This window comes from Perca fluviatilis, chromosome 21, assembly GCF_010015445.1.
Source record: "Perca fluviatilis chromosome 21, GENO_Pfluv_1.0, whole genome shotgun sequence".
Lineage (NCBI taxonomy): Eukaryota > Metazoa > Chordata > Actinopteri > Perciformes > Percidae > Perca > Perca fluviatilis.
In genome coordinates this window covers 3,824,997-3,840,095 of record NC_053132.1, presented here as the reverse complement: position 1 = coordinate 3,840,095, position 15,099 = coordinate 3,824,997, and the positions used below count along the sequence as shown (strand labels likewise).

Sequence of the window (15,099 nt, the reverse complement as noted above, 5' to 3'; positions counted from 1 at the left end):
CAAAAACAACGTAACATGACACACAGCCGTCTTCTAACTGTAAACAAACCAGGAACTATATTATCAGGCGGAAGAATATAGTACTTGGGCGGAGTGATATGCTCGCAGCAAGCCTGTCTGAGAATATAGTTCTCGGTTTGTTTACTGTTAGAAGATGGCTGTGTCTCATGTTACGTTGTTTTTGTACACGCTGCACACTTAAAAATGATGGGTTAAAAATAACCCAACTTGGGTTGTTTTATAACCCAACCGCTGGATCACTATTGCACCGGACCAACAGTAGATAATTTGACCCAGCGAGATGGGTTGGTCATTTTTAACCCAACAGATGAGTTAAATATTCTACCCAAATGCTGGGTCAAATTAATTACAATTCTGGGTTGATTCAACTACATATTTGTTATATAGTGTATAGGTGAATGCTTGGCAAAATTAACCCATATCCCAGATTAATTCTAACACATTACAGTACAATTTAAGAAAATAAATTGCAATAAAACTGTTAAACTACAAACCTAGAACAGAATACATGCTAGATTTATGCATATATGTAATAAACACTTAAACAATACAAAAACAAAACATAATGGAATCTTTGAAAAAAAATGTATTATATCAACAATATAGTGGAACTGGTGCAGTTCATATCACTCAGGTAGGAAAACATTCAGAGCAAAACAACAATTACGAATGAACTGGCTGAACATTCAACAGGCCAACAGTCAACAGGTCTATAGTGAACAAATTCAAATTCCTATTAAAAAGCTGCTATTAAGAGCCATTAGCTCTACTTGCAAGCAAGTATTCTACTTTGAATAAACTTTACCATTTTAGACTCCCCTCCTGGCATTTCATATGACCAAGTTTCAAACAACTTTGATGCAGCATCCCCATGCAGGACAAGCCTGTGCAATCTATAAAATGGAAAACACATTTTTAAAACCAATTCAATGTGGCACACTAATAAAACATTATCAACAATGCATCCTCATATGTAAGATCATATTCCCTATACCTACCATGCCTTTGGTCATTAGGTGAGGGAACTCTTCGAGGATCTGATCGATGGTCCAATTGTTGTCCCTAATCCACTTGGCGCCCCTGTAGACTCGTCGGTTCTGCATGTAGGTCTCTATCTGGCTGAGGGGCTGAGAATTGTTTCTCAACCATTCTTTAAGCTGTGACTCACGTTTGTCTGATATGGTACATTCTGTAAAAAGAACAAGAAAGTTGTCATTCACTGAAATATGGATGTTTTGCTTTCATCAAATAATTTTTCAGTTTAATAATTACCTGGTATGAGAGCCCTTGCAAGAGCGCCATCATCTGGCATTTGTGGTGGTGTTGGTCGTGCTCTGCGAACCTGCTGGTTGATCTCAGCCGCTTTCCTGACGTTCCCAGCCTTTCCTCCAGGAATCCAGTGGCTGGCTCCATTCATCTATTGGAGTCACTTTGACACATTACATGGAAGCTACTGAAAAAAAAAGGAAATTATATTTCATAAGAATTCATGTCTGAAAAGGGCTTTAGTAGCAATGCACACTTGATATGCTGTGGATGGGAAAACAAATATTTCTTACCTTTAAATCTTTCGACAAGGTCTGGCACTCTGTCAAAGTGTTAATGACAAAGCTATCCATTGATCTGAAACAAACACAAAAAGAGCTTAAGCAAAGATACAATTGCTATTGTATTAACTATTTGGATATCACCATGTAATAGCAATGCAGACTAACAGAAGAATGTAATGCAATGTGAAGATAACAGCCATTTTATTTAGCATCACAATCCTCCCTCTCTACCTATACAATTCATATGACAAATTGCATGCATGTAAATTGTTTTTATATGAATGCAATTCATATTTGAATATTTGTGGCTGCTCACAGCATAGCCTTCAGGGCACGACTGTCAGTACAACAGTCTACAGCAGTGGCTCCCAAACTTTTTATTATATATTTCTTAACCGTTAACTCAAGTGGCCCTTGTCATTTGCCAGGCCGCCATTTAAAATAAGCATTTGTTCGTATCTATTGTGGGTCACCACATTACTTAAATAAATGCACATACATGCATTTAGTCAGACATATCAGGTTATCTCACTGTTTTAACATACTTTAATCAGTCAAACACTGTGTTATGCCTTCACATTTCACATTCAAAGTTTCAGGAAAAACAAGCGCGTTCATTTAGAGCCAGTTAAAATAATATAGCTAGCAAAGCAACTAACGGACAGCCTGTTGGCTAGTAAACTATCTAGCTAGCTAGCTAGCTAGATAGTTAACTGGCGAATCACCTGGCTAGCTTGAAACTAGCTGGCTAATTAGCCTGGTGAACTCAATAAACATGACCATATGCCAATGGGCATTATGAACTTGTTTCATTAGCTAGCTAATTCATTAATATAATTCAGACCAAACGGATAAGCTGTTGGCTATCCATGCTTCCATGATAACGGCTAAACGGCTAACGTTAGCTAGCTACGTTGTTAGCCAAACTAACCAACTAGCCTCACAATATAAAAGATAGTACTTTAATAGGTAACGCAACACAGACAATGTGAATTAGACATGTAGCTAGTGTACACAAACCTTTTATTATTTATTTGCCTCGTTGGATGACCAGACTGGTTCTCTGCTGTGACAAGCGCTCGGTGTGCGGACTCTGGTGATGATCTGATGACGTTCGAAGCACAAACAACCCAAGTGCTGGGTCAACCGATGTATGTTGGGTTGATGGATTTTGACTCAACGCATGAGTTGCACAAAATAACCCAACTTCCATATAAATAACCCATAATGGGTAAAACATTTCATAACCCAGCGGTTGGGTAGATGAAATAACCCAGCATTTTTTAGGTTGTGTGACTCTACAAATCACAACATGTAAATAGGAACATGATGGAGTTATTTTGTCACTTTTGTCACAATTGGGAGCAGTAGGATAGTTGGAACCAGTTACCTGCAGGATCTGTGCTGGGCTAAGCTAACGCTGGAGCCTTCAGACAGCGGCAGCAGCACGACGGAGATGAGAAGGGTATGTATCGACTTGTCTTACTCTGGGGGTTACGGTGAATAAGCTAAATTCCCAATAAGTCGGCGTGTTCCTTTAAACTAGTCTGTGCTCCACAAGGGTTAGGGTTAGCAGTTTAAACTTTTCGTTGTTACATCCCAAATGTAACTTTGTATTCTACTTGCTGATACATAAAGAAACATCTAATATTGATACACAATTACTTTCTCAATCCAATGGAAAAAAAAGTCATAAAAGAAATGGGGGAGTCACTGTTAACACCATTTAGTTGCAAACCCTGCTGCTGTTTACAAAGCTGAAGAAATGTCAGATTCCTGTGACACTGTAACACCTGTTGGATATGTTTACTCTCTTCTTGAGCAGAATATTCAATAAAGTGGAGACCTGACTTCACCACTGTGTGCTACTTTATTTCTTTTGGATTAAAAAGTTGTACCAAAGATTATAACCTTTATTATTAATGATACATTAGCATATTTTAATACAAATAACCCTACAATGATGGAACATAAATCCTCAGAGGACTTTATACCTTCCTTCTTCACAGTATCATAAGAACACATGTAGCACTTCCTACGGGTAGTAGATAAGTTAGGACCAGGTTCTAGGTTCATAGGAGCAGTTTGTAGCTAAATAATAATAATAATAATAATAATAATAATACCCAGACCAAAAAAAGTGATTTTGAATGCCGGCTTGTTTATATAAAAAGGAGTAGAAAATAGTAAATGGTACCAAATAACAGTTTACATACACAATTCACACAACATAGACAATATTTGTATTTAAATGTGATCCATTCAAGTTTTACCCTTTTCTTGTGATGAAAAATAAATTAAATACTATTCTTCTTATTTTGAGTTTAACTCAACCTATTTGGTTTCTAGAATAACTTTCAACTTAAGTTCAATTAAAGTTTCCCTTTAATTTGCTATTAAGTTTTTATAATCTTGAGTTAACTCTTTAAATTCTAATTTTAATCTCAGTTAGTCATACATTCTTATTTCAAATTAGCTAGGCCTATTTTAGAATCTCTTGTTATTTTCCTATTAACATGCTACACCAATGAGCTGCTGAAGCTAGGCTTTTGAAATATCAAACCCATTTGCCAGTTCAGCGCAACATAGGCTGCATGGAAAACAACACAAGGAATGTAAAATCAAATCTAACATTCACAGTTCAACAGAATGAAAGGCTATGGTGGATTATATTCAACACACAGTTAAACCTTAATCAGTCTCTTTTCAACAAGAGCTAAATCTTGCTAGCAACCACGTCGTGCAGTCCATACAAATTCCACATGATGTGACGCAGAAGAAAAAGCGCTGTCGGTTTACAGTGAGTCCGCTCTTACCCAGATCCCAAGTCCATCAAACTCCACTCGCATCAAGAATTGTTGCAGACCAGTCCTACCGCAACCGGGATGAATGTGTTGGTGTCCTTGCACAGCACGCTGGGAATTCACATGGATGCCCCCAGCGTAAAGTGCGCTGTCTACATTCTTATTAAAAATATTTCTAAATATATCTGTCACACGACAGCTCTGCAGGCTGTGTCATCGATTAGGTGTGGGATCATCAGCAATGAATTGGCAGATCCTGAATCATCTGAAAACATTAGTGAACCTGGAACCAGAAAATGTTGCTCCTCATTATGACTAATATATTGACAATATTTAAAAATAAATAACCCAATGTAATAAAAATATAAAAAATATAAAAAATTAAATTTAAATAAATAAATAATATGTAAATACTTAAAATAAAATTAGGAATGAAAAATAAATCAAGGTAATACAAACAATTAACAAAATAAAAAAATGGACTAATGGTTTCAGCTGTACTTGTATTAACGGAGAGTTTAATTGATATCTTAACATCAGATTTTATGAACTCTTTATATTTTTTGAGTGCATATCTATTTGTAAAGAAACTAAAGGGTGTGTGTGTGTGTGTGTGTGATCATCCGTTGAACATTTACACACAACAAAAAGTCAAGTCCATAAAAAAATAGCTTTTCTTTTAAGTTTTTTTTCTCCCAGTGAAATAAGTAGAAAAATAAAAGCAGGGCCCGCCCCTTTACATCAATAAAAACCCTCAGCCAATCACAGCCTAGCTAGCTCTGAGAGTGACGGTAGGCCCCAGAAACAACATGTGGTTAACACTCCTCAGTCGTACAGAATATAGAGATTACATTTTAATCTATGTACAGAAAACATCTAATAGAAAAACTATAATTTCACTGTCTTTGTACTTGTACACTGCACAATGACAATAACGTTGAATCTAATCACCTAATGACATCTCATAATCATCTGCTCCTACTTAAAGGAACTCTGAAATCATTTCATTAAGAAGTGGTAACACTACTTTAAACTCACCTCTTTAACATTCCTATGCACTATAAAAATAATGAGCAAACGATTTAATGTAGTTGTTGACTATATTAGGGACGAAGGATAAATTGTTGTTAAATTATCCTGTGATGACTATGAACATTAAATTGTCATTATTGCTGCAGAATTTCAGTCCATAATTATGTCAGTGGAGCCGTTTTACAACAGCCCTGGACAGGGCTGGACTGGGACAAAAAATTGGCCCTGGCACTTTTGGGCCAGGCGGCCCACACCCACCGTGATTGGTCAGACAAATTCCCTGCAGACAGTCCTCTTAAAATATGCGTGCGTTCCATTAAATGAGTTGCCTGGTGTTCAGCGTTCATGTGATCATTTTGGATCCTTCAAGAGGGGACTCAAGACTTATCTGTTGATCTTACACTTAAATAATTCATTCATTCTTAGAGTTATGATTTGTATATTTATGGTATTTTTATAATTTTTTATTCTTGATATTTGATATTGTATTGTCATTATTTTTATTATTACTATTTTGCTTAATATTGGCATAGCAACTTTAAAAACAGTTTACTGTTAATTTTAACTATTGTAAGATTCATATTTTGTCGCTTTGGACACAAGTGTCTGCTAAATACAATAACCATAACTATAACCCTTCCTAAAAGCTACAACTGAGAGTAGTATATGCCCTGGAAAAGAGCACCAATACAAGAGAAGCGAATTAAGCTATTCAAGGAACACTGATGCTTGTATCATCACTGATTTTATAGATCATACAGACTTTCCAGCTAGCCAACAGGCCAACCGCTAGCATTTTCAATGTAAGCTTAAACAGTTAGGTTACCTGACAGCCACTAACTTTAATGTTACAGCCAAACTGCTTGTTGTCGTTATGACGTGACACACTCGCGCACGAACACACACACACACACACACACACACACACACACACACACACACACACACACACACACACACACACACACACACACACACACACACACACACACACAAACACAGCCTCCCTCCCTTCCTGAGAGTCTGTGTTAATTTGCCTACTCCTTACCACATCGTCATCTACTCTCTTCCATCTTTTCCTCCTCGCCATCTTCCCTGACATCGTTGTTTCTGCTTCTATAGCCAGCCACCTCTCCTCCTCTACTTCAGGTAATGCTGATGTTGAAGCAGCTACTACAGACCCAAACATGTCCGAAATGTTTGAGGAATCCGCCTGTAGATTCTTAATCTTTTTCTCCTCTAATTTGTCTGCACCTCCCTTGCACTTGGTGGTCGTTTGTCCATTTTAACGTGAATGCTAAACTTCCAGCATAACTATTACAGCTCACGTCTCAGGGCCGGGAGGCGTGGCCATAGTGGTGTAACCCTTTCACCATAGGCTCGTAATATGAAAAAAACACTTTATGCAGCAATCACAGTGTTGCACCCTTGGATTACTTGATAACATGGTGAAAGAGACATCTCAGTGTATAATAGATAGGACTCTCGTTATGACTTTGGTAACTAATGAGAGACATTTTCTCATTCCGATTGCTGTAGTAGCTGCCAATAGTAAGCCTTTACTTACTACAGGTCATATTTGTCTCATATGTCACATGATGGTGAAACAGTATGCAATTAAAAGATTAAAATATTCACCAAAAATCAATGAAAGGGACTTTTCTCATTCTGATTGCTGTAGTAGCTGCCAATAGTAAGCCTTTACTTACTAAAGGTCATATTTGTCTCATATATCACATGATGGTGAAACAGTATGCAATTAAAAGATTAAAATATTCACCAAAAATCAACCAAAAGACATTTTCTCATTCCGATTGCTGTAGTAGCTGCCAATAGTAAGCCTTTACTTACTAGAGGTCATATTTGTCTCATATGTCACATGATGGTGAAACAGTATGCAATTAAAAGTTTAAAATATTCACCAAAAATCAATGAAAGGGACTTTTCGCATTCTGATTTCTGTAGTAGCACATAGAAGGCCCCTTCCTGGTTGTACTACAGCACTTGCCTTCTGAAAAAAAACATAATCCTAATTTTGGTGAATTGTTTTTGCCAAAACCATTTAATATGTGTCATATAAACAAAGATTCATGTCTCCAACAGTAATACGCACATAGAAAGCCCCCTGTTGGTTGCACTACAGCAGTCACTTTAAAAAAATAACTATAATCCTATTTTTGGCACATTTTTTATTGCTTAAAACATGTAATACTTTAATCATTCAAAATAATTGTTTCCATACTTTTTTCACTGTAAGTGCTCAAAATGGTTGAACTATAACTATTACTTTTCAAAAAGACACATACTTTTTGTGGGTATTTATCTCAAGAAATGTCTTCAAACTACATATAGAAATATTTTAGTAAATACTACAGGAAAGGTGGTTGTACTAACACAATTACTTAAAGTGTAAAAAAAAAAAAGCATGTATGTGTGGGTTATCTTGCCAGGCTTCCACTTGATGTTAACCCTGTCTGTTCCGGTGCATCTTGAAGTACTGTCTACAGGATTAAAGGAAAATGTATTTTGGTTAACCTTCACGTCTAGTGTATGTAGCAAATATGTGTGTTACGTATCTATTTCCATTAATCTATTTGATATTACTCAAATCTGTGGCCAGCCTTTCTGGAGTCCTCAACTTCATTTGTCCCTTGCAGAGGATCAACCACAAAAATGTGGCTTGAGAGGGCATGAAGATGCTGTTTAAAAAAGTAACATATTAAACCATGTAATCTTCAGGAAGCTTATGTCTGCAACACCAGAAAAAAATTATATATATATATATATATATATATATATATATATATGTGTCATGTAAAAATGTTATGTAAACTTTTATGCTAATGTTATGTAAACTTTTATGCTAACTGAAACAAAAAAGGTGGCACAACTAACTGAAATATCGGTATCACACATTCATTCTTAATGACCACATCCACAATGTTAATTGTCACATAGAAAATTATTTCAGATCTGTATTAATTGTGTGAATAATGAAAACTATCTAAAAAAATTCTAGCTTTATTTACTTTTTCTTGGTGTGTTTAATGTTCCTTTTATATGCAGTTTGTGTACAATTACCATCGTGGCAGTAGTTGAAATTTTGGATCCTGTAGTTACCAGACTTAAACCCCAAACTCACCTACAGCCTCTTTAGCTAGGGCTGATACACAACACACAATCCCAAGGGGTATTTTTGTTTGGTATTTGTGCTGCAGTCATTCCTAGGCACTGCGTGTGAAACCATCTTGTGCAATTTCCACACTGAATCTACACATCGATTAAAAAGAAAATGTTAACATAACACCGTTGATGTAATTAGACATTATTTGATTACTTTAATGTTTTCTCTGGAATTTGACTCCAGATTATCACCAGATTATCACCAGATTATCCAGTATTCAGATTATTTATTGATGTTTTAAATCAAATAAACATAAATTCTCACCCAAACATCATCTCCAGCAGGCAGGTTCTTATTTCCACAGAAGGAGCAGAACTCATCCTTTGAAACTGATAAAGAATAATAAAAGTATATTATTATTTACTTTGTAGTAAGGGTTTAACATTAAATATTCTGAAATATACCTGATGCCATGAGAATTTCTTCTGCCATGAGTCTTCTTTGATTTTTAAGAGACTCTTTGGATGAGTCAATCTGAAACGACTGTGGCATCTTTGGAAACTCCATCACTGTCATCTTGGCCATCTGTACGGATGGCAAAAAAACACATGCATTGTGTATGATTTCACATATTAAAACAAAGTTCTAGAGCTATCATAAAAATCGCATGTTGTACAGAATCACCTGCATGACAAAGACCCCACAACTGGTTACATCTTCCTGAAAGGTGTGGGTTATCTTCCCAGGCTTCCACTTTATGTTAACCCAGTCCTCCTTTCCAAGTCTGTTCCGGCGCATCTTGAAGTACTGTCTACAGGATGAAAGGAAAATGTATTTTGGTTAACCTTCACGTCTACTGTATGGCTTTAGCAAATGTGTGTGTTACGTATCTATTTCCATTAATCTATTTGATATTACCCAAATCTGTGGCCAGCCTTTCTGGAGTCCTCAACTTCATTTGTCCCTTGCAGAGGATCGACCACAAAAATGTGGCTTGAGAGGGCATGAAGATACTGTTTGAAAAAGTAACATATTAAACCATGCAATTTTTAAGCCTATGTCTGCAAAAACAGTAAAAATAACATAAGTAGCTTTGTTTTGGTAAAACACCAAAGCCACAATTGACAAACCTTTTTTAATTACCTTTTAACATTCAACTAAAAACTTCACTTAGAATTGACAGATTTGTCAGGTTGAAGTTCCACAATATTGGTTATTAAAGAATGATTAAAAAACTGAAATCTTAAAAGAGGATAAGTAGGGGCCACAAATAAAATACTGTTGGATGAGCACAGTGCTTTGTTTGGACAATACTTGGAAATTGTTACAAAAGGTAAGTAGCGAGGCTTGGACCCAAATGCAGTTCAGTTCAGAGTTGAGAATTTATTTACAAGAAAACTACAAAAAAAGGTGTCCATAAACTAGAAGAGCAAAAACAAGTTCCAAAAAAATCACAGTGGAAACTAAAGACATGAAAACTACAAGGAAACTCAGCAACAGGGAAACCGCAACTCACCCTCCAACAGTACACAGACAGAACGTAATGATCCCACAAGACACAAAAGAAACACAGACGTGACAGAAATGATTTCATGAAGATAGGGATGAAGATATTTAAAAGAATATAACAATCTTAAAAACAATGAGGTATTAATAGCATGCTACAGCATGGACAACGTTTGGCTAAATAAGAAATATGTCACAATCTTAAATCTAGCACTTTCTTCGAGTTTATCACTTACTAAAATGTTTAAAGCTCTTCACCTTTCATTCAAACATATTAACATACCTACGTGTATTTACTTGATAAGGTTAATGGCATACTACTTAATGACTTCAGACAACCCTTTAAATGCACAAACCATGAGCCATACAGTTCATACTGTAAAGGCTCATAGGATTACATAAGTTGCTGTACTCACCACAAACTTCCAGTGCATATTTCGTATATTAACAAATCCAATGGCTCCATCATAATCATCAAATGTGACCTGACAAAATAAAGTAGTCATAAAATTGTCACAGTAAGTACAGTGTTATTTCTGTACAGAAGCAAAAAAGAGAATAATAAATGAGGACAATTTACTTATCCTACATTTGTCAACCCTTGCCTGGCCATCTGCTCTCTTGTGCCATGTAAAATTAGTCCCATTACATAGTGATTCATGTTGTATAGTCGGTCAGCAGACTTCTTTGAATTGAGGATCACTTGAATGTAGCACCCAATCACCTTTTGGAGAAAATGTAGGTAATCATAAAATCTGTAAATGCCACTGTCAACATGTCAGAGAATGGATCAATAATGCAACACATTTGCTCAAACTTTTTCTGAAGTCACACTCCAGACCTTCTAGTCTGACATCCTTGTTGCATATCATGTTATGCAAAATAAGTTATTTCATTTTCAGATAAACTTTGTAAATAAATAGATACATTAATTACACATAAACAATGTGGGACAACAACAGTTTTAATGGTATACTTGCCTCGCCTATGAGCAGTTCATCAGGCCTTAAACTGAGAAATTCTCTGTGCCGCAGGGTGAAATCAAGCTTCTGTTTCGCATATCTCACAACAGCCACAACAACTTCAGTTGAATTTGATTTCCAAAGGGCATCAACCTACAAGCATACAGTATGAACACAAATTTGTAATCACTTCATACATCATTTGCAAACTCATTAAAATTTTTGCAAACTCAAGCTCTAGTCCTGGTACAGAAAGCTGCCATTGAACAAGCCCACCTCATTTTGTAGTCATTAATATTTGTCACATTATTAAACTTTATGCATTTCTAATATTAATGTTAATAACGTAACTACTGGTATATGTTTCTAACTGAAGGATTCAAACTGGGTAATTTGGTGAACACAGCTGTGTCAATCATGCTTTAATTTTTTTTATGTTTCCTTAACAATGTCTTTCTTGCATGTACAGCATACATTTTATTTTAGTGATCAAATTTGTCATTTTTAACATTTGATATGTTTGATGTGTCCTTTTAGTAGCTAAATATGACTTCATGACATTTGAAGATTATTACATCTTGTTTTTATTCACATTTTACACTCTTTGTGATTTGGGGTTATAATATACTAAAGAAGATGTGAACACACCTCTGAACCTTCCGCATCAGTGCTCTCATCATGGCTGTTCGTATCACCATCACTGGCCTCTTCTGGTGTTGTCTCTTGGCTGGCAGGGAGTTGTAAGACCTTGTTTGAGAATCTTGTGTCAGTTTTGTTACCAACACTTCTTATTTTGCCTTTGTGTTTCTTTTGTCCCCTTTTCTGTTTAGGTGCAGGCATTGTGTCAGGAACAGTATAGTACTTGGACTTGCTCACTTTCACATCAGGTTTCTCATTCTTCTTGGCCCATGTCTCCTCTGAAAACTTTATGTCTGTGGATCTTAAAGGCTTAGTGATGAGGCGATCTGGCAAGTCATGCTGCATCGTGTGCTCTATGTACCTTCCATGCAGAGATGTGTACATGGTGCGAATGAAGGTTGCTGGTCTCATGTGCTTTTTTTTTCGCAGGATGTGTTGCTTCACTATTCCGAACCATCCTTCAACATGACAATTGGTTTCCCTTGTTTTCCTGTTGTCCTCTGAATCCCTTTCTTCCTTCCTTTTGTCGATGTCAGCCACATGTCTTCTCAAGTCTCCCAACATTATTCCACTCCACATGGGAAATATGGTCATGTAGTTATCCATTAGTGCTTTGATGATCCCAGGACAGTGATAGATGTTCTCTTCCGGTGACTCCTCTGTGGTAATGGCTACTGCAGCATCTTCATAAACACCTTGGAAGACAGCAGAAAAGGGTGATCTGCCCACAATGGTCTTTGCTTGCTCAATTTCTTCCTCAGGATTAATGTGAGTAGGATCTTCTTTCACACTGGGTTCACACTTGAACCGGCGAATTACTCTTTGAAGTGCTTGCAGGCAGTCTTTGACAGCTGTAACGTTGGTCTTGGCAAGCAAGATAATGCAAAGGCACCGGAAAATCTCGACGCCATCTTGCAATGACTGGCTGTTTTGCAGCCTGGCAAACACGAATATAAGAAATTCACGGTGTCCTTTATCTGTTACATGTCTGCCAATTACTTGGGCCACAGCTTTCAGCACATGGGCAGAACAGAGGTGGATAAATGTAGAGCTTCTGAAAGTCTTCCACTTCTGTTTGCCCCTGCAAATGGCAAAACACCGGTTAAGGTAAGCTGAAACGCTTTCTTTGTTAAAAGAAAGGAGAACCGCTTGAATCAGGGCCCAACTGTAGTCTGTCTCCACATGCCTGACTGTATGTACCGTAAATTTTGAGACAGTGTGGAGAAAGCGCATCAACCAGTGGGAGATGGATGGAACGGTGTGGTCATTTGACAACATCTCCACTTCTGGTAAAGGTGGTGTGCCACGTCCCTCTCCGGCCAAAACCAGTGCGTAATATAACATACGCTTGTTCTGCTCTGGGATTTTAGACACCACACTTCCTGTGGCGTCTAGGTAAAGGCTTACTGGTGCTTTCTTCCTCAGATGGCCAACCAAAATCCCAATCCCTGTCTCGCTGTACATATGAGTACTGAATGGGTCAACTTGAAAATCTTGGATGTACCCAGGGAAATGTATGAAGTTTGTGTCACATTCCCTCATTATTTTTTGAGTGAGAAGGACCTCCAACACCACATTTTCATTTAGGGATGCAGCCTTCCTGACTTCAGAAGATATTGCTTTTAAAATGTCTCTGTTAAGAGATCTTGTCAGGTTACCTGCCCTAACTTCTTCACTCGGTGTTTGACTGAGGAGCTGGTAGTACGTATTGCTCACTCCCTTTTGACTTTTTGGCAATTGTACCTCTTTTCATACCAAGCTTTTCGTTTCCTTGTGTGTTGTCTGAGGTGACACACATGTCCGTGTCGTAAACAGTTAGGGGACACCTTTTTTGTTGTAATGTTGGCCTTTTGCTCATCCAAAATGTGTATTGTGCCCGGCAGGAGGGAAATGTACACACAGCCTTGATATGAACATATGGGCAATTTCTTTTTCTGCTGTTTGGCAATCGAGCATGTTGATATTTGAAGGCAAGAACACAGCAATGGTTTGTTTGGTTGAATTTATCATAGATCACATGTGTCCATGGTTCCCTTAATTTTTTTGTTCCTTTCTCTGGTCTGATTGACCTCCAAGTTTTATTATCTAAACATATTCTGAACTTCTTAGGAACTGGAGAAATCTTTCTAATTGTATTCTTTTTGTATTCTTTTTTTGTTTGAAATGCAACCACTTTTTCTGCTGTTACAGGATTTGAAGCATCCTCTACACTGTCTTCTGCCTGATTGTCTCCATCTGTAGCCACAGAACCACTCTCTCTACCAAGCTCTTCATCACTTACATGTGTTTCATCCTGTTCAGTCTTTTCTTCCTGATCATCTTCGTCTGTAGCCACAGAACCACTCTCTCGACCAAGCTCTTCATCACTTACATGTGTTTCATCCTGTTCACTCTTTTCTTCCTGATCATCTTCGTCTTTAGCCACAGAACCACTCTCTCTACAAGCAACTCTTCATCACTCACATCTCTTTCATTCCCTTCAGACGGGGCGCTACATCATCATTGAACTCGGGCAAGTTATCTATGATCATGTCTGATCCAGCTCCTTTACATACATCTGATGGAATACAGTCTTCAACTTCAGCATTAGTTTTGCTTTCCTGTCTATGCACCCTGTCTCTAAGACCCCTCCTGTTGCTGCTCCATATTACCCACAACCAGTGTTTTTTGGAATAGTTTTTAATTCCAAAAAGTGAAATGGACAATTCTGACCATAGATCTGAACTGTAAGTGGCACCTCTCAAGTTAACTTTTGAAAATTCCCTCACAACAGCCTCCAGTCCTCCTGCTTCCTCCAAAAAATCTTTCTGGGATCCTCTCTTTCCCTTTCTCAGTTTTGGCATTTTCCTAAACAAATTCAAAGGACAATTTAAAATGTAATAGTTGATGAAAACGTAATACTCAAAGACACAAACAGTATTTTTTTATAGATAGACACCAGTAAAATGCTCTTGAAGGTGGTTCTGTCTGTGATGTTTTTTTTTAACCACAAAAGTTGCTTTGTTAGTGATTAATTTATTCTTTGTTATTGCAAACATAAAACTAGGCCTAGACTTTGTCTCACTATAATAATTATAAAGTAATATATAATATATTAAAGTAATTAAACATGATAAGTTAGTGTATTCCTATCATCTTTTGTTGCAAGCTCTTGAATGAAGCACATAGACCTAAAACCCCCATCTCAAACCACTGTAAATTTTGATATAATTTGACCACAATTAAATGTAGCTCACCCAATATTTAAGCCCACCTTAATATACCAGACCACCTTAAAGTGCTCATATTATGCTTTTTGGCTTTTCCCCCTTTCCTTTATTGTGTTATATATCTTTTTTTGTGCACGTTATTGGTTTACAAAGTGAAAAAGCCCAAAGTCCCCCCAAAGGGCCTTACCATCTCCAACAGAAAACACTGTTCACCAACTGCTCCAAACAGCTCTATTGTAGTCCAGCCTTTAC

The 15,099-nt window shown here is 37.1% G+C and overlaps 1 protein-coding gene across 1 annotated transcript; it reads right to left on the bottom strand.

Annotated features, from left to right (window-relative positions):
• Positions 1–7,894: 7,894 nt before the first annotated feature.
• Positions 7,895–10,781, bottom strand: LOC120550572. The gene is made up of 8 exons (XM_039787170.1): positions 10,627–10,781; positions 10,454–10,522; positions 9,450–9,544; positions 9,216–9,342; positions 8,996–9,116; positions 8,856–8,920; positions 8,550–8,677; positions 7,895–8,106 (listed from the first exon to the last, which is right to left on the bottom strand). The coding sequence occupies exons 1-7, from the start codon at positions 10,696–10,698 to the stop codon at positions 8,561–8,563; spliced, it is 666 nt and encodes a 221-aa protein (XP_039643104.1). The 5' UTR covers positions 10,699–10,781; the 3' UTR covers positions 7,895–8,106; positions 8,550–8,560.
• Between the last annotated feature and the right edge of the window lie 4,318 nt (positions 10,782–15,099).